Genomic DNA, 20,382 nt, shown 5'->3' with positions numbered 1-20,382 from the left:
GTCAGTCGGTTTGAAGTACTATGTTGTGGATAGGGTTTGACCGAGATTTGGAGTGCACGATGTTTATTTGTCTTATAGAACTGAGTCAGTCAGAGAGGATGAGGAAGTTAGTTTTGGGGAGGGTGGGGATTAGGTGCTGTGCAGTGAGGATGGCTTTTAAGTCTACAGTGTTTATAGTGGTGAGGTTTGTTTAGTGAAGGTTGGTTGTAATAGGGGGTTGTGATGGACATGTAAGTCTAGACCAGTGGTTTTGTTGCTGTTGACTCAAGCATCTGTGTATATCTGGGTGTGAGTGGGGTACTTGGTGTTAATGTAGTTGCTTGTGATGTTTGTTATAGTAGATTTATGGGTCTCTGTGGGTAGCTGTTGCAGGGTGGTGTCTAGGGTTGTGTCTTTAGTGGATGGGGGTTTGTCGTGAATGTAGCTTGTAATGGGAGGTGTGTGTTGCAGGGGTGAGTGGGGCATGGAGCTGTTAGTGGGTTAAGCTTAAACCTTTTGAGTGTTGATTTCTTTATGTTGATGTATTTATGTGTGAAGAGTTTGAATCGCTCTGTGAGCCTGGTTCCTCGGGTCTGTTGCGCCTGCGCTAATGCTCCGACACTGACCCAGGCAAGTGCCGAATGACAGCCTTCACTGCAGGAAGACGCGCCACACATTTACTGTAGAAAAGTCCGAGAACTGTGGTTACAATTTTTTCATAACATTTTCATCGATACTATGGCAAAGTATACGTCACTAGGACAACGGCCATCGTTACTTTCAGTGTTGGAGACAGTGTTTCAGTAGTTTCGATACACGAAAATCGTCGTCACATGGGTGATACATAAACAATGATACACACCCTATTTTCATCACCGACATGTGCTTTGTTATTTCGTGTCAGCTCGCTATTGCTGCGATATCATACACGTGAAACATGGTGGGTGAGTGAGTTTAGTGTTACTCCACACTCAGCAGTGTTCCAGCTGTATAGCGGCGGTCTGTAAATAATCGAGTCTGGACCAGACAGTCCCGTGATCAACAGCATGATCATCGATCTGCACAATTGGGAACAGATGACATGTGTCAACCAAGTTAGCGAGCCTGACCACCCGATCCCGTTAATCGCCGCTACGACAAACATAGTCGCCTTTTATGGCAAGCATGGGTTGCTGAAGGACCCCGGACCTTCACGGGTCATAAAACATGGATCTGAACGATCACACTCATTGAATATAGCTAGCATCTTCAACCAGTCACGAGAACTGTAGCTTTTTTTGTCTTGAAGTCAATATCAATAATACATTTGCTGTACATTGATTATTTTGAGCATGATATCCCTGGTGTTCTTAGAACACGTCAGAATCATCTCTGACAATTAGTCTGTCAGATATCAGTTAACCAGTTTGGTTTAATGCTGTTATGGACGTTCTGCTGAACTTTATTATACAATAACTTAACTTTTTTAATGAACTGGCAAGTACTTGCTACCCGGTTTAAAGTTGGTAGCAAAATCTTTTACCTGGTAGCAGCATTTTACTTGTTGCGTACAATTCATTATATAATTAGTTCATACTGTGTTAATTACCCCTGCATACTGGTACTTTTCAAGTTATGCAAAAGTAATACCTTTACTTGCATTAGGAGGTGACATGTTATTGCCCTTACGCTTCAGGAAAGTATGAATGTCCATTATCAAACATATGAAGCGGTAATGTTATACAGTTACTACTGCACTGAGTTGACTGGTTCTCTGTCGCAACTATGCGATTATTGCGATGTGTAAGTGACCGACAAAAAGCCACGATGAGCATTTCTTTTTAAAGTGAAATACCAGTATCGGTATGTTTACGAGTGAAAGCGCACAACTGGAGATCTTTCCTTTGAACAGGACGGTTGATTGACGAACCTTTCAGTTCTGCTGCTCCCAGTGAGCTAAGAAGTATATCTCCTTCTCCTTACATGTAGCCCCAACAATGACCATTCATTATATCCTACACAAATGAATTACAACAGACAAAAATTAATCAGTTAAGAAATAAATATGATACATGTAAGTCTGTTTTGACAGATGGATCCAAAGAGATGGATCCAAGGATGGTGGCGCAGTTCCTTCTGGCGCTGGATCACCAGATAACCAGTAGCTCTATTTCTACAGCAGACGCAACCGCCACGTTAACAACTCTTGAGCCAATGCTATTACAGTTTGTTTCCAGTTTTAATCGCATTGATTAAATTGTAAAATGATCTGGCTACTGACCACTTCCGTAATATTGTTATCCAGCCACGTTGTAACTTCGGGTATACAATCCATGGCTGATGCTGCAGCTAAATCAGCTCTCAGTAAATCTGTGACACCATTCTCAAACCTTACAGAATTACAAATTTGTTATTAGATCTTATCTCTCTGAACTAACGCATAAAAATGTGGGTCACTCAAATAGGTGTAGATGAATTTAACTTAAATCAACTATTGGTCACACTCACTTGGTTGTCAGTCCAGATCTGCAGAGGGCATTATGCGACGAAAGCAGATATTAGATATTACATCAATCATAATTGTGTGAAACAAACAATTAGGCATAAATACATTACATGCAATAAAACCACTTGAGCTGTCAGTCCAAATTTGAAGAGGTCATTGATGTCATATTGATATACTCATGAATATTTATTCAGTGTTGAGGAGCCTCCGTTTTGCATCCTTGTGATGAAAGAATCTCGACCAAACATGTCTTCCCTGACTGTCTGGTTTCCCATCACATGCCTTCAACATTTCAGTGTAAAAACAACAGTGAAACATCTTTATGATAATGGTAATTGTAATTTAATTGTTTTAAGGAGAAAAGAACTGATTGTAAAACATTGATTAATATGTTTTGTAAATAGATAAATGATGTTTTTCTCTTGGTAAATGAGTTTGAAAGGGGGTCAAAGTGCTGAGAAATCTTGGTCCTTCTGAGAGGGTGCGTAAGTCCCAACACATCCAAAGTAGATGTAGGCCTACCAGACTCTTAATCACTGACTTTTCTTTTAACTACAACCAAATTTGAGCACAATCGCCACCGGCTGAAGGGATGGTGTAAATCTAGCTTGGACCCATATAAGTATATTATTAAATGTATAAACTGTGTTAGTCATAATATGGATGAAATACGGACCGTCTGACTCTTCATAATGTATACATGAATTTGATGCCCGAGCCCTCCATTTTTTCATTCCAAATATGATCAAATTTCTCGTTCTCGGCAACCGTGAACCAATTCTTCCAGTCCCCAACTTCACCTGAAGGAAAATACAAAAAGACAACAAATCTTTAAATTAATTTCATTCATGATTTTTTAGAAACACAAACACTAGTTTGGGGCGGGGATGTAAAAACGTGTTTTCTTCTATCCCATTTCGGTTAGTTTCAGACTTCCAAAAGTTCCGTAATGTCTGCGCACGATATAGCCAAAACAGTACAGTGGGCCTCTGGCAGAAATGTCTCATAAATGTACAAAGTGTTTTGTCGCTTCTGTTTATCAAATGTAGAACAAAGATTCTATGAACTGAGTTCTTACAGATCTTCATATCTTAAGCTCGGGATATAAAAAGTCGCAACAAAGAAATCTGTTCTTGGAACCAGCAAGGGCTACTGTGGGAGTGTACCATTAACACTGCACTGGTTGTTCGGTTGCACACATCAAGGGTTTCCTATTCACCAAATGTGACAATAGTGTAAAACCCATCAGCATCACAACATCACTGTTGCGGGTTGGAGTAAACCCAACCCATCCAACAGATCCATACTCAACACACAGTTGCAACCACGCAGTCAATTCCTCAACTTACCTTTCCTATAGAAGGACCCACCGGAACCCTCCTTCCAGAGAGAGAAAGGCTGGTGCTTTCCATCTTTGTCAAACTGCTTCATTTTATCAAAGCTGCATGCCTCGGCAACACCTTGACAGAAGGTATCAGTCACAGTAACATTTAGAAAGGTAGCAATGTCTCGTATACACTTGACGGGATCCTGCAAAATAGACGTGGAAATATAGAGTGATATACTTGTACCAAGGCCCGGAAAGAAAGGGCAATGAGTGAGTCAGTGAGTGGGTGGGCGGGTTTGTGAGTGAGAATTAGTGTAAGTGAGCCTCTTCAACGTTGTATCTATCTGGATCAGTACCATCCAGTTGTGCTACAACCTTACAGTAGTGTTGCACCATTTTGGACACTCAGTTTAAGTCTTTTGATACAGGATAGAAGGATAGAAGGATGTACATGCCTTAAGAACCTATTTGTAGCATTCCTATCAGATATGTCCAAACGACTTTGAAGTGTATTGCTCAATGACATTTTGACTCAATAACTCAATAAATAGTCCAACAATTGCAATAATTCGATTTTGTACACCGAAAAATCAAACAAGTGAAATTTTATAAGTTCAAAAAAATACATTCAAGTAGCTCTTTCAATGCTTTGAAAAGAGTTATCGCCCTTGGATACTCACAATTTCAAGAAAATATCCCAACTCAGTTCGACAGTACCTAAAATAGCTGATATTCTGCAGAATACAAAGACTATCAAACACTATTTACAGATTATGTAACAGGGCATCTTTAAACATGCATGAAAGATCTAAAAAGATAAATTTTCTTTTCCTTGTCAGTCTGGAGGAAGTTGGATATTGTGATTCATCTGCAACTTCACTCATCAGCGTCGCTGGAAGAAAATTCTTGAGATGTTTCACAGTTCACAATCTTCTTCATCCTCCTCTGTACACAGTGTTTGAATTACTGCAACTACCGTGTGAAAATCCAAATAGACGTGGTCATTTCAACCCTGTCTTTCTGCACCAAACATACGCTCAGACCCTGTTTTACAACTGCATTTGATCATGTTGATCAATGTCTCTGTAGCTGAAGCTTGCTTCATACAGAGATTGGTCAGATGTCAAAAAGCATGTTTTCTGTTCATGTTTCCTGCATTTGTCAGCAGAATATGTCGTCACAAAATATATTGCGTCTGGACAAATGGCAAAGGGATCACTTTGGATACTACATAATTGTCAACCCGTCTGGTATTCTCAATGTATCCACTCCACCAAGGAGTGAACTCCAGTTTGCTGAACCCACCCAAAGCGTATCCAGAAGAATATGCATCGGCATCATACACTTGTTTGCACATTTCATTCAGTTACTGGTCTTGCATCTATTAATCATCAGTATTATATACCAACCGTACCTGAATACGTTTCCATTGTTGTCTCAATCCTGCAAATTTTTGCAGCATTTGCATTCAAAGAGTACTTGACGCTGACATGTATAAAAATTACATGAGACATAAAGTGTCCTCTGTTCAAAGTGCTCAGTTATCCAGTTAGCCGCATGTTCCAATCCACTCATTCTCATTACACATCATACATACAAGTCACCAGTAGAAATAGATATCAGCACAATATTTCATAAACTTTTAAAAGCAAGATACAAACTCAAATCTGGGAGATTTTGAGTTCATTCCATGCATTTTTCAAAGGGTGTTTCAGCCTATTTCATCATACTCACCAGCTTCATGGTCTCATAACGCAGGGTGAGCACAGGTAGGTTTGGTTCTCTGGCTGTCTCTTTCTGCCACGTCAGCAGGTAGTTATGGTAGGATCCAAACGGCACTGAAAATAGACCAGAAAAAGCGGAAGTGATGTGGTGAAACACTGTCTTGGAAGTACTTTGCATCCACAACTGACGGAACTTACTTTTCCCCGATAAAAACGCCTCTGTGAACTCAACGAAATCTCCATCGAAACCAAGGGTAGGTAAAATGTCCTTTTTGTGGTTGAAAAAAGATACACACACATCCTTTGGATTGCGCATGATCTGGATACACTTGATTTTTTTCTCCACAACCTGCGTAGGTAGCATGCGAAGAGGAAGGTGTGTGTTCAGTATCTTCGGTTTTTGAAGACTGTCGATTCCGTCTTTTTGTATTAATTCTATCATCCGGGTCGCCTTCACCTCCTTCGGATTCCGAATGATTCCACTTTGGAGCATCTCTGTTATCTCCCACAACCAGTGGGTTCCTATCAAAATATCAATTATAGAAAACCTGGAATGAGATAAGTTGGTCTGGAAGGCAGACTATTTAGGATAGGTGAAAGTTAATGCCCTGAATAATGCTAATATGAATGTAATTATGCGTGAAAACGAATTTTATTATTCGCGTTGTACAAAGAAGCATATTAGGACACATCGTCATGCATCAACGTGAAGGGACTGAAATAATGGAAATACTGTTTTTGTTGCATACTTTGTGGAATGAAGCAGCTGTTCGCTGTCTTGCCCAGATGTCCTCATAACTTGTGTTGTTTGTGGAATGAAGCAGCTGTTCGCTGTCTTGCCCAGATGTCCTCATAACTTGTGTTGCAGAATATTTGGTGGTAAACACTAAGTGGTTGAAGTAGAGATCGACACAGAAACAATTAGACATTTACATTAGATGATGCTATACCTACACTTTAGTGTTGATATGTGCAAAATGTGTCTCAGTAAGGGATGGTATATATGTGCATATGCGTTTACGATGGATGACCTAAGTAATTTTACATAGGTACAGTACATTTGGGATATATTGAGATAGCTACAATGTCATAATACCACATTTTGGATAAGCACATATTATGACGTCATCTTCTTCCATCGTGCAATCTTTGAGACGTTTGAATTCTTCAACTGGGTTCTTCCCTCTGGATATTTGACGAGGCCATAAACTCCAATAGATACCCTCGTACTCATAACACCTGAATCCGTGTCCCTTGAGGTTTTTGAGATCGACCATCTTAACCCCGGGGGCTGTGGCACATTCTGCAACTGGGTCAGGTCTGTGAACGAAGCAAACCTTCTTTATTTGTTTGTGTGCATTCACTGACGTTACCCGAGCTGCTTCATATGTCACGATCGACGTTTGGATCAAGCATTTTAGAGCACCCGCATCCCACGGTAAATCCAGGCTGAGCGTGTAATATGAGGAGCGAGACGTTGCAGTATATAATCTTACTCCACCATTATCAGAATATTCAAGAATATACTCGTCATGTTGATAATTCAAACATCAATCCCTCTTTATCTGTGTCACTTCTGTGATTTATTGTTACTTCCCCCCTTGGTCCCTAATATGGTTATCTACCGTCAGTTTTTTTGGTGATCAATAACCTATTTATATATGCTGTATTGTCCAAATTGTGCTTTTAGTTTTAACTTCATATGCTAGTTTTAAATTCGAATTGTGATACTCTAGTTATTTTACCGTACTTTGACGACAGACTTTATAATACATCTCTATATACATATTCTTTATAATCATTTTTGTTCGTATCAATATGGCTGATATATTGCCGATGTGACGTTAAATCATAACTCGCTCACTCACTATTGTTACTTCCTGACGTAGCAGTACAAGCGATTGATACAAGAGACTGCTTGAAAACAAACACTTACCAACGTTATATGCAACTATGCAAAGGTCACAACCACGTAAAAAATCTGGTTTATGCCTACCTTAGCCTCTTGGTCTGCAGGGCCATATTATCACCTTCAAATGCGAGCTGTTTACGAGCTTCTATTTCCAGTCACGCATCTGTAGTTTGTATCATTTGTCATTATTTATTGAAAACATATCCTATTAAGTCTGTTGGTCCCTGTATGGTAACAGTGCGGAGAGATAACCAGTATGAATATAAATGACATACGAAATATAGTTTTTTTCACAAGCTGATGTTATTAATGTCCACTATATGAATGCAGATAGAGTATATTCATGATGTGATCTGTCCTGGAAAAAATGTCTACCATCCATTTTCATACAGATTATGCGTGCTCTGCACTACCCTATAATTTGTGGTTATCGGATTAAAACGTTGTCAGTTTGGCAAAGGGAAATGACATCGCTAGCTTTGGCTTGTTGATTAGGAATTGACAATTGACAATTTTTAACCAATAAATCACACACACACACACACACACACACACACACACACACACACACACACACTGTCTTCAGCGTGATGATCGAACACCCTGCTGCTCAAGTCGTTGAGGACGTGTCCTTGGATGTATGTTCATGATGAGTATCAAGTTAATATTTGGTTTCTATTGTTAAAGAGGTGTGTACTATTTATCATTTTCAGCTGAAATTTCCATTTCGTAAAGAAATATATAAAAGTGTGAACACGATGGCGCAAAGAGGAAATAAAAATGTCTTGCTAGGAATGTGAACTGTCCTCTCGTAAGATATTCCTTGAAACAAATACCTGAATTATCCGAAATTCGTCTTTCGAAATCTTTCCGACAATTATTTATGTCATTTACATGTGTTTGAACTGATTACCAAACTCAAAGGGAGTGACGATCCTTTTTGCGGTTCAGTGTACAATATACTTTCAAATTGTCATCTCAAAACCTGGATGTATACTTCACTGTGGGTGTCCAAAGAGTATGCCTGGATGCACTGGTTTTTCAGTATACTGTGTCCCTGGAAAGTACGTCCCTTAGCAATAAATGATTTCATATTGAGAACATTTCATGAAGTACTAGTATGACGCATACAGAGCTCTGCGTCAGCAATGAAATGCCTTGGAAATCAATCGCTGTTGCGATCTTACATATCCGGAAATCATTGCAGTGACTGATATGAAGATGGCATTTACAGAGCAATTCCACATTGGGAGAATTAAAGCCAGGTTATGTTAATCTCCCATGCCATATCATCCTCATTGACAAATAGAATTCTCTCAAATCACATGAGCTGCAGTCGGGAAGCAAAAAGTCGAAACGAAAAGAAACTTATCACTTATAAATTAACATTTTCGCAATTATTACAGAAAGTGATATTTAGTAATGGGTCACAGTTGTTTAGAGGTTTGAGTGATAGTTATCACGGGTCACATTTCATATCATCGGTGATGTGTTTTAGCGGCACGCCTTTAAGGTAGCGCTTTAAAGTTGCCTCCCTTTGGTGTGTTTTTACTGTTAGTGAACACTAGGCCGATGGCGAAGGTTCCATACTTCGCTGGAATGCTAAAACATTAGTGACTGTGAATATAAAGGCTGGTTGTTGTGTTGACAAGACACACATGGACTTTCAATCAGAGTAATACTTGAACTGTGTCATCATTCGGAATATCTACACCTGTCTGCCTCTTCGTGAATGTTCAACTGACATTCAAGAAAGCTAGCTTTAACATTTAGCATGACTGTTTCACTGACACAACAAGACTTTGTTGAGTTGATATTATATTTGTGACCCGTTACTTAAATTTGACTAAGTTGCATTGTATACCAGAAACCTCTATTGTGAATCATTCTGTCTTGCTCTTTGGTCAATACATAATATTGAATATTTTAGATTTGCCGATGTCATATTTTGCTGGTTCTGATGGGATTTCTTATGCCTTTTGTCATGGCAAATTATTAACCGTAATACATGAAAGATTCTGCTTCTGCTACTGTGGCAACGCTTGTGAAAATGTACACCACTTCCTATTAGAATGTAAACTGTACAACATTCAAAGAGAGAAATTAATATTACATTTAAAAAGTATTGTAGAACGCGACTTTCCAATCACATTGTCATTGATGTTATTTGGAAGCCCTGATAAGACCTCTCAACATAATGAATGTTTTTAAATGTGTGCAAACTTTTATTCACCAGTCAAAACGTTTTGTCTAATCACAAAAGTTGTGTCTCTTCCTGTCTATACCTTTCTTATCTCCTCTCTAAGTTTTCCTAAGATGTATGTAACTGAAAATGTATGTATGTTAATATTAGGCAGAGCGGGTATTTTAAGTTGGATAACCTGTCCCCAATCCCGTTCACATTTGTGAATAAAATATGTTTAAAATCAAGGACTGGTAGCGGCCCGATGCCTATTCACTATATCATCTGTGGTGTCAGATGACTGTTAGTCAACGGACATTTATCAGATTGTCATCAGACGTCGTCTAGACACGTCCGATAGTTGCATAACACGAATCTGACACACATTGGACTGATTTGACATTCATCTGAGCTTAGTTTCTTCATTAAACGATTTCGCATCATTTGATCACGCCCAGTACGCCGGCATTGGTGCATCGTGCCTTCTGTCTTTACCTGACTACAGGAAATACCTGTGCTTCAACGTGCAACCACGTTTAAACCAAAACAAGAAAACTATTATTCAAGTGCTTTGTATAGCCCTTTTCACCCCGGGACGACATCATTTCTGGGATTGTGGTAATTATAGTTATTCAACACACCTGCATTATCTACTGCAGGTATTTAATACATGAAAGAAACTATTTCATTTCCTAAATTTTTTTATTTCAATTTTCCATCTTAAGGATAAACATTGTAGTGTCAAAACAATGAAGGATCTGTTTTATAATGGATGTTATCATTTGATATGTATATATTCTTTTGAAGTTTTGAATAACATGTTTGCAGATAGATAAATGTTGTATCACAAATGGTAGTATAAATTACGTTATTACTGCAGGCACTGCAGTGAAATATTTTTACGGCAATATTACATCAGTGTGATACTGCTTGACATGTGAAGTCGTAATGGTCACAGTTATGACGCCACAATGCTGATGCCTCTGTTGCAGTGGTCAAAAAGAGTCATCAAAGTGTAAGCAGTTGCTGTCAAATTATGTGGGAGAGTAATAAACAGAATACTAAACTCGCTTCCTTGAAATATCATTTTCATTAAACTCGTTAAAGATGTTTTCATCACTTCTTTAATAAAATTGGTATTACGCAGAAGGTCGTTTAGTATCCTCTATACCCGCGACTGTTAGAGGCTGTATCCTAAAAGCGTGTTAAACTATCGTAAAATTAATCTCCTCCTGAGAGGGTACGTAAGTGCTAAAGATGTTCAAGGTCAACTTCGCTCAACTATACATTTTTGTTATTTTGAATTTCGGCTAAATCTCCTTGCCGTCGCTAAGGTTTCACGTTTACAAAACCGGCTTGGGTCGATGCAAGTAGCAAAAGTAATGTAAGACCCCAAGATTCCTAGTTTGGTGATCTATCTCCCGTTGTGGGCGACATATCTGGGATACCCTATTTGTTTTACTGTGTGTCGTCAACAGGATTTACCGATTCAAAATCTTTTTTTATTGCATAAACTGTTTTCGTCACGATATGGATGAGATACTGCCGATGTTAAGTTAAATATCGACTCACTTGAATATCATTTCTGATTGTTGAACTGCCAAACGCATTCTAAACAAGCAAACACCTTCAAATAAAAAATAATGTGCAGTCATTTCACTAGGATAGGTACGTTTGAGGGACAAAAAGGTAATTGAATGTTAACAAATCTGTCTTGTTTCAGTGTGAGTCAATGTGTTCATACGGAATTATCAATTGTTCACACCATACATAAAGAAATCACCAACGGGAAAGGCCGGTAACCAATCGCGAACTGAACATGAACATGAACATGATAGAGCTGTTTAAATACTGCCCGCCGGAAAAAACCCTGAAAGCTTCACCGACTTTCCGGCTACATTTTATCAGTATTGATTCCAAAGCAGGTTCATCCCAGTAGCTTTCCCAGCCATGCTTAGACCTTCCTTACTCCTAACATAGGTCTATCTTCGTAATTCCCCGTAACCTGTCCCTTGGCTTCATTTCGGTTTACTGTTTCTGGGATGAACCAATATGTGGGTTTCGTTTGAGATCGTCCTCAGAAGATGAGATGCAGCATTCTGATGGTGATCTAAATGTCATACCCATCAATCAAATGTCACATCCGCTGCACGTTGAACCCCAATACTGTAAAAAACACGTTATTGTAGGAAATGGAGTGCGTCTTCAGCTTTCATGTTTTTTTCCTAGTACACGTGCCCCTCTTTGAGATGTAAGCACTACTAAAGATAAACGTGAAGGAAATCACTGTTATAAAAAGAGCCGTTGACCGAGAACAAAATCACTGTTACAACTAAAAGCTTTATACACAAACAAAACAGGTAACTGGGTGTTGAATATACGATCATGCTGTCCTCCGTGGTTCATTGTCCTCTCGAGAGGATACTTACTTAGATTTTTTTTAAACATAGTAATTTTGTGGTTTTAATTCTGGGTAAATTTTCATTCAATCCTCAGGGGCTGAAGGGATGGTATAAATCCGGTTTGGGTCCGTGTGGTAGCAAATGTACTGTAGGTAACCAGGTCCCTGGTATGGCGATTTAAGTTGGATTGTTGGCGATCAATAACCTGTTTGTATATTGTCTTGACGTGTATGGTTTAATTACTGGTTTTGAAGTTCATATTAGTGATACACTAGTTGTTTTACTGTCCTTCGTTGACACTTTTTCTATCATTTACCTATGATTATTATTAATATATAACTGAAATAGTCACGAAATGGCTAAAATACTGCCGATGTGATTAAAAACTCAAACTCACTCACTCTGTGGTTCAATGTCCGTGGCTTCGACCACGACTTCTAAGCACTTCTGTAAACAGAATATGTAAACTGGATGCCTGAATTCTTCATCTTCTCGTCCCATATTTGATCAAATCTCTCGTTTTCTGCTACAGTGAACCAGTTCTTCCAGTCTCCGATTTCACCTGAAATATATGCATGATGGTGGGTTCAAAGACATGAATGGCACCAAACAGCAGTTTCCGCAAGGGCGGACTACCGAAGACCAAGCGCCTGTTGCGTACGTCCGTTGGTCATTACTTGAATCCTTTAATAGAATCTCTTTTCTGGCACCTATTACTTTACATTAAAGTTGAGTTCATTCATCATGGCTTTTCATACTGAATGGATTTGGCAACATAGATATGGGTCCAATGTCTAAAGTTTGGTTTAAATCAGAACTTTGTTAATATATTATATTTACCTTACTTGTAGCTATGTGTATCTCTAGGTAGAACAGTGATCTAATGTATCGATAAATGGGATGAAAAGTCTACTGAAAAATTCAAAAGCCAAGAATGCCATTACTTTCCACCCTATAAATCCATGACAACGACACCGTCCTCGATATCTACAGGGTATACATTACCATAAATTTCCACTTTACTTTTATTAGCCCTCTTTGCTGGCTCCGCATTTTCACTGTCGCCAACCAGCTAAGCCATTGTTGCAACCAAGCTTGCCCGTGTCAACAAAGATAACGGTGGGTCAGATTTTGGGTAAATCATACAGACAAATCGACAGGTCCGAAACTTAAAATAAATATGCAAGAAACCCTTCTACCTCTTTCAGAGTATCTCTGCATCATTTATGTTGCCAAGTTTAATCAGTTAGATAATTTAAAAAGCGGAAGTGAGTTGTGATCGGTTTGTTGAACTTCCCAGCGTAGACACCTGGTTGGATAAAAGGCGGGCCGATCCGAAGATGCATCCGGGGTATAGTGGAGATTTAAACCCTGGAGATATCAAGGATGACTTTGACACTTGCGTGAAGCATACCTTTCCTGTAAAATGTCCCACCAGCACCTTTCTTCCAGATACCTGGATCAATACCCTCCTGCTTATCTCTGGCTTCCTTCTCCTTCAGGTTCTTGAAGGAACACGCCTCGATCAAGTCCTCACAGAATTTGTCTGTGACATCTAGATCCAGAAACCTTGCCACGTCTTTAATACACTGCAGGGGATTCTGATACAAATACAAATCCTCATATGCTAAAAGTGGGAAAGTGCACTACCACATAAACATTTTTTCGATTTTCTTAATTGTTACGTGTATTTAATATTTGTGAGTGTGCTAAGCTAAACATGTATTTTGTTGTTTTGAAAACTTTCCTCTGGAATATATACAGTATTCCATTGTAAGAAAAAATTGGCTGCAGTGGGGATTAAGGACAATTTAGCATTGAGATGATCATCTCCCTCTTACGACAAACACTAGATGTAAAAATGCATATGTCAGAAACGTTAACACCAAACCCAAATTACAGTTATTCTTCTATGAAAACACAGTGCACACTTACGACTTTCAAATCCTCATAGAACAGATAGAACACTGGCTGTTCAGGGGACACTTCAGCTGCCCAGCTTGTGAGATAGCCGTGGTAGGATCCATATGGTACTGAAGCATCGACGACAGTTCGTTAGTATGGTTAGCTAAGACTGAAGGAAAAGCCATGTTTGTTATTAAATATCGTGGTAGGAAAAGAGGTGGGTGGATGAGTGGAAATGGGAGAATGTCAAATAAATGTCAAATGAGATAGCCGTGGTAGGATCCCCATGGTACTACAGAATCGACGACAGTGAGTTAGAAAGATTGAGGGCATTTTCGTCTGTACATTCAAAACGATGGTCACGTCTACAGCGATGATGTCTTTGTCCACATGTTTACTGGATATGTGAAAGTCGAAATTAATTTTATACAGTTTGGGGCAAAGTTTGCAAGGAAAATGCTAGTGAAAGTTACGTGAAATTAGTCATTGCAAGCCAAGTTTCACATTTGGTGCTCGCAGAAAGGTTAACCATATCCTGCCAGTAGCACCCACCAATCGCAGAGATAATTTGGAGAATAACAACAAATCCATTGCCCCAGATGCAACCTGGCGAAGTTTAAATTGTTTTCACGAAGAAAAGGCTTCAGAAATTACAATGTGACTTACATTTACCCGACAGAAATGCCTCCGTGAACTCAGCAAAATTTCCTTCAAAGGAATGTGGGACTGCAAGGTTTCTGAAATTATTATACATCGACACGCATACATCTTTGGGGTTTCTCCTGATCTGGATGCACTTGAGTTTTTTAGCCACAACCTGTGTAGGGAGCATGCGCAATGGGAGATGGGTAAAGAACACTCTAGGTGGGGGAAGACTTTCTATCCCGTCTTTGTATATGAAGTCGATCAATTGACTCCTGGGAAGTGACTTGCTGTAATGTAGAGATCCCGTCGTGAGCATCCTCATTACCTCAAACAGCCAGTGGCTACCTGGTTAAGCGAAAAGTTGGTGTGAGTGAGTGTTGTCCACCAAAGCTAAGGCTCCTAAACAATCTTGTAAATTGTAAATAATTGCATGCAGACCTTGACAGCCACTGACTGACTGCATGGTCATCCGTTAGCGCTGACTGGGTAAAGTTGCATACACTGAACATAAGCGTCATCTGTCTTTAAGGCATATGACAAGCATGGGTTCCTGATAGGTTCGTGAAAGGTTCTTGATGCCATGTAAGACCAACGTAAGTAATCGAGTCTGGATCAGACAATCCAGCGATCAACAATCGATCTGTGCAATTCGGAACCGATGACATGTGTCAACCAAGTCAGCGAGCCTGACCACCCGATCCCGTTAGTCGCCTCTTACGACAAGCATAGTCGCCTTTTATAGCAAAGTATGGGTTGTTGAGGGTCTATTCTACCCCGGACTTTCACTGGTAGACAACAGTTAAAGAGTGTCTAATCTTAAAGATGCACCTTTTTACCACTCAATCAAATTCATACTTTGGTATTTGGAGATGTTTAGGGAAAGCACAGTAAGAACACGTTTGGACGAAGATTTCTTCGATAAAATAATTACACGGTTAGTGTCGGTAGGTTATTACATCTTTATCCCACATTATCCACATGTATGCCAAACCTTCGGAGTATCCTAATTTTCACACTTTAGTGGGTTATTTACCAAGGAAATGATAAAAGAATGGGCATTTGTGTTGTTTGACGAGAGAACGGTGAATTCACATATCCTTTGTTAAACGACGCTGTCTGTTTGATGGTGTCACAGTTAGATGTGCCAATGGTTCATATGATATGGATTACTTAAACCATTTCGTTAAAACACGTTTAACTTTTAATATGATGTTGCTACCGTTGGAAGTAAATATCACACATAAAACTTTATTAAAGAGATTGATTAACAATGTCTGCAGTTTTGATGAAGGACATGTATCAGAAATACAGTGGACGTTATTGTGCGTACATGCAGGCTAACACTCATGCAAGAAGTACTTACCGCATTTAGGGTACGCGCAAACAAGTACGTCATCTTGATGCATTTGAGCAGCTTCAATACTTTTGTAGTTCTCTAGTTGACTCCGATCTTTAAGCCAATTTGGTGGTGTAACTGGGAGGTACAGGCCATCATACAGAAAACACTTAAAGTGTTTCAGATCGTGGATGGCACCAAGGTCGCCAAGGTCTGAAGAAATCCTGAAAACACAACAGCATGTATTTTATAAGATATCGTTTAAATTCTGGTAACTCGCGTGAGCTGTAATTCTCTTTGTGGACGCTCTCGTGCAAAGATGTGAACAACTTCCAACATGCCATTTTCATGGGTAGGGAAGCGACAAAATTCTTTCCACATTCAGAAGAAACCTCTGCCAATTTGTTTCAGCAGTTTTACAGCTGCATGATGTTGTTTGTATACACATCGGATCATAACAAGATAATCATTTGACTGTCACCATGAGATACGAATAAATAATCCGGGAAGCTAAGTAAAAAATAGGGAATTGCATCCGACATCAAATAAGGAATTAAAAAATTGAAGATTATATACATGAAGTATGTTAACAGTAATGTGGACAAAATCACTAACAATCGTTTCTCTATTTCTGAAAATGGAAATATGTGTACAGTGTACTGCAACTATAAATGTACATCTGTCACCGTGTTGATTAATAAACGTCTCCTGGGGTATAACATAGCATAACTACCAGCGCTATACAACGATGCTTGTCATGTCCATTAACTTATAACTTACCCTTGAGGTTTTCCATCATATTCATTTGCCGCCATGGTAGTTGGAGTCGGTCGGTGATGAGGTACCTTGACAATGTGATGGTATATCACAGCTCTGCTGTACCGTAATTGACTCAGGGCTGGGTGATGTATGTGCGAGGTGCCGAAGTTGGGACATTCAGTTTTTTAATTACGTGACCACACATATTAGCTGTGCAAGAGATATAATTACACTTCGCATTTCTTACCTCAGCTCATTATCATGGTGGACCCTGACTCTCTCCCTCATAGGTTGAACCTCTTTGCATTGGGAAAGTACATAGGTAATGTCATGCATTCAGGGTCAAATCAGTCCCAATACCCTTGGCAATACACTGGACGCAGATGTAACTCCACTTTAGTATATTGTTTGATCTACCCTTTTCACACACTTTAAAGGAAACGAGTCGTCGTCCTATGTATATGACTGAGTGAGTTTGATTAGCAATATTCTCGTAATGTTACAGTGGGGGACATCAGGAATGCCCTGTACCCATGTGGGGACCCACCATGTGGGTAATCGGACCCTTTGCCTTGGGCGTGACGAAAGAACGCCTTAACGCTCATCGCCGCGTATTTGGATAAGCACTTTACAACATTGTTGCATGTGACGCCTGTCATATAAATCGGTAGAGTGCACTACTTTCATGTTACAAAAACAGATCCCGATACATCATCTGTGATTCTTTAAGACCAAATCACAAATGTCACGGAAATGTCACAGAGTGTGTCAATTGGACAGTCTCCACTTGCAGTTCCCAATGATATGTTGCACATCGTGATACTTGTCACATTTGAGCAAACTCGCCTTGTCACTTCAGTTCAGATAACACAACATTCATGTATCAACAAAAGCAAAAAGGTATTGTCAGTATTTCTATTTACTGATACCTGAATAACATAATACAGTTATGGGCTAAATGCATATTTTGTTCAGCCCAAGAAGCCAAGCATACCCAAGAGATTGCGATTGTTAGTCAGCAACACCTCAGTGATGCTTTTATTGAAAAAGCGTGCGTGAACCTTGAAGAATCCGATCTGGACAATAATTTACATTGCGGATGACTACGCATGGCATACTGTGATTGTGTTTATTATAGTTATTCCTGTCTATTGTCTGTTACATGGAATGTATTGTATTTACCTTGCTATTTCATTTGGCATTGCCAGTTTTTGTGTTGTTTCTTCTTTTCAGTATACGAATTGTCGATAAGACGTTAAATCTTAACAGGTATTCATTCGATCACCCCAAACCTGTGTGCAAACAATTTTTAGAGGCATGTTAGAAGTTCAAACTAAAAATGTTTTATGCTTTGAGTTTGATTCCACCAACTTCTAAATGCCTTTGAAACAACTTATGTTAGAGGTGACGGAAAACCAAGTTCTGTGATGATCAGTTGTTTCGCCAAAACGTCGCACTCGTTGGAAATAAGAAGGCTGACTCTCGAAAAGAACTTTCGTTTTCTGAAAACAACGATAAAATAGAAAGTTCTTGTTTGATTGTATGTATTATGGTCATGAACCATATTCTTCCCTGAATAGCAGTTTGTCAAACCAGTGTACCTTCTTGTCATAATGTATACGTGAATTTGATGCCATAGCCCTCCATTTTTTCATTCCAAATATGATCAAATTTCTCGTTCTCTGCAACCGTGAACCAGTTCTTCCAGTCCCCAACTTCACCTGATGGGAAAAGACAAACAAATCTTTAATGCAATTTCATGAATGGTATTTAGGAACATAAACACAAGTTTTTTTCAGACTTTCCAAAAGTGGATTATCAATTGTGGAAGGAATATTGTATGTATTAGAAACACTTACTTCCTTTTTTTCATATCTTATACTAAACATGTGCCAATGTGCCTTTTAGAGACGTGTCCCTGGTCAAAGCAAGAGCCATGGGACGGAGTACAAGATTTGCCGTGAAATTGAGTCTTGTTCGGCTGTACCGTTAGAGTGTTTCATATGCATCAAAGCTGATAAATGTCCTAAATACACCCATATCACTGAAAGATTGTTTAGAGCAGCAGTGAACCCAACCGAGCCAATGTGTCCATATTTAATTTTGACAGTTGTAACAGCATAGACAATTCAGCTATTTACCTTTTCTGTAGAAGGATCCCTTAGAACCGGCCTTCCAGAGCGTCAAACGCTGGCGCTTTTCCTCTTCATCAAACTTATACCGGAAAGAAAGAGCAATCGGCGAGTGAGTGGGTGGGCTGGTTTGTGAGTGAGAAAGAGTGTAAGTGGATCTCTTCAACGTCGTATCTATTTGGATCAGTACCATCCAGTTGTGCTACAACCCTTGAGCAGAGTTGCACCTTTTTGGACACTAAGTTTACGTCTTGTGACACAGGAAGATGGAAGCATGTACATTCCTTAAGAACGAACTTGTAGCATTTGTTTTTGTTTCATGTGTCATTTGAGCCAAAACTCTTCAACGTATCTATCTGGATCAGTACCATTGTCGATTGAGCGACATTGTCTGCGGACAGTTGCATCCTTGTGGTCACTCACTTCAAGTGTTTTGACGCTTGATGGTGGACTGCTTCATTTTGCCCATTTTGTAAGCTTTCAATCTCCGTCTGTTATTACTATTTATTACTATAAGCTATGTTTCTTTATGCAGGCAGCAGTAATATAGTCACAGAATTGTTTGACCGTGGTCCTGTGGATTGAATACTGACATGAAATCATTTGATCTGAATCGCGCCTGGATATGTATCTGGATGCATCAGCATCATATAGACTACTTGCATGCATCTATCATTTTGTCATAGTTCCTGCCGTCATCAGTCATTCATCTCAGATGTCAATATGTGACTGAACTCGTGTCCACTGCAGACAGACAGTAGATTTTATTGTATGAATGGCCATGATGCCTGTGCAACCCCAATATATAAAACCAAGACAATGTGTAAAAACTATTGCAATTCGTAAAAATGTAACACAGTATGTGAAAGATGTCTTAACGCAAAAAGTACAACTACCGCAAAATGTAAAATAAAAAAAATACCAAAACCAAATCAAAATAAAACAAAACCACAATTTCTAAGTTTAATATGTGAGAAATTAGGGCAATAGGTAAAACCCATTTTCAGGTTTGAGTAGGGTGGCAATCGAAAATCATTTTTAACAAATTTGGCAAAAAATGACTCTACCTTTATTCGCAAAATGTACAAAGATATCGCAATGTTTCTGAGAAATTAAGCTTCACTTTACATTTTTTTCAAAATTTTAAGTCGTTTAGTACATATGAAAGCATAGTCGATAAACATATAATTTAATAGTATATTAAAGATATTTTATCTTATAGTCCATTTTCGAAAGTCTTAAAGAAATAAATTTATTCTTTAAACTCTGTTTTCATCAATGATTTTGGGGCTTTATTCATTTTGTCTTATTTAAGTTTTTACCTTTTGGGTTTGACTCCTTCAAACTGTCCATTGCTGATAAGCTGCGAGTACCAAACTGGGTTTTGAAGAAAACCACGTATTGATCTGTCTAAGTCGGTATGAAATAACATGCATGTTGTTATAATATATCCCGTCTTAACTCATTGTTTATAGGGGTTCGAATCAATTGCAGTCGGTACATGGCATAGAGGTGGGAGCTCTGGCCATTGGTTTTCGGACCGAGCAACTGACGTAATAGAGAGCGCCAACGTCGCCAAACGTAATGAATTGAT

At 39.1% G+C, this 20,382-nt stretch overlaps 2 protein-coding genes across 2 annotated transcripts; both read right to left on the bottom strand.

Annotated features, from left to right (window-relative positions):
• Positions 1–3,151: 3,151 nt before the first annotated feature.
• Positions 3,152–6,792, bottom strand: LOC137258383 (sulfotransferase 1C2-like). The gene is made up of 5 exons (XM_067796047.1): positions 6,612–6,792; positions 5,714–6,037; positions 5,526–5,629; positions 3,814–3,994; positions 3,152–3,264 (listed from the first exon to the last, which is right to left on the bottom strand). The coding sequence occupies exons 1-5, from the start codon at positions 6,790–6,792 to the stop codon at positions 3,152–3,154; spliced, it is 903 nt and encodes a 300-aa protein (XP_067652148.1).
• Positions 6,793–12,448: 5,656 nt separating this feature from the next.
• LOC137258374 (sulfotransferase 1A3-like) lies at positions 12,449–16,712 on the bottom strand. Its single transcript, XM_067796037.1, has 6 exons — positions 16,678–16,712; positions 15,925–16,121; positions 14,583–14,906; positions 13,947–14,044; positions 13,426–13,612; positions 12,449–12,573 (listed from the first exon to the last, which is right to left on the bottom strand). Exons 1-6 carry the CDS (start codon positions 16,710–16,712, stop codon positions 12,449–12,451), a joined length of 966 nt encoding a protein of 321 aa, XP_067652138.1.
• Between the last annotated feature and the right edge of the window lie 3,670 nt (positions 16,713–20,382).

Source organism: Haliotis asinina, chromosome 1, assembly GCF_037392515.1.
Source record: "Haliotis asinina isolate JCU_RB_2024 chromosome 1, JCU_Hal_asi_v2, whole genome shotgun sequence".
NCBI lineage: Eukaryota > Metazoa > Mollusca > Gastropoda > Lepetellida > Haliotidae > Haliotis > Haliotis asinina.
The sequence above is the reverse complement of the archived record's forward strand: the minus strand, read 5'-3'. Positions and strand labels throughout refer to the sequence as shown.

Excerpts from the sequence above, each read along its gene's own strand:
- LOC137258383 (XM_067796047.1), bottom strand. The coding sequence starts at position 6,792 with ATGGTCGATCTCAAAAACCTCAAGGGACACGGATTCAGGTGTTATGAG. Across the intron at positions 3,995-5,525 it reads GTTATGAGACCATGAAGCTG|GATCCCGTCAAGTGTATACG; the intron begins GTGAGTATGATG and ends TCTATTTTGCAG. Across the intron at positions 3,265-3,813 it reads TGGGTCCTTCTATAGGAAAG|GTGAAGTTGGGGACTGGAAG; the intron begins GTAAGTTGAGGA and ends ATTTTCCTTCAG.
- LOC137258374 (XM_067796037.1), bottom strand. The coding sequence starts at position 16,712 with ATGGCGGCAAATGAATATGATGGAAAACCTCAAGG. Across the intron at positions 14,045-14,582 it reads GGCATTTCTGTCGGGTAAAT|TACCATATGGATCCTACCAC; the intron begins GTAAGTCACATT and ends TCGATGCTTCAG. Across the intron at positions 12,574-13,425 it reads TGGGACATTTTACAGGAAAG|GTGAAATCGGAGACTGGAAG; the intron begins GTATGCTTCACG and ends CATATATTTCAG.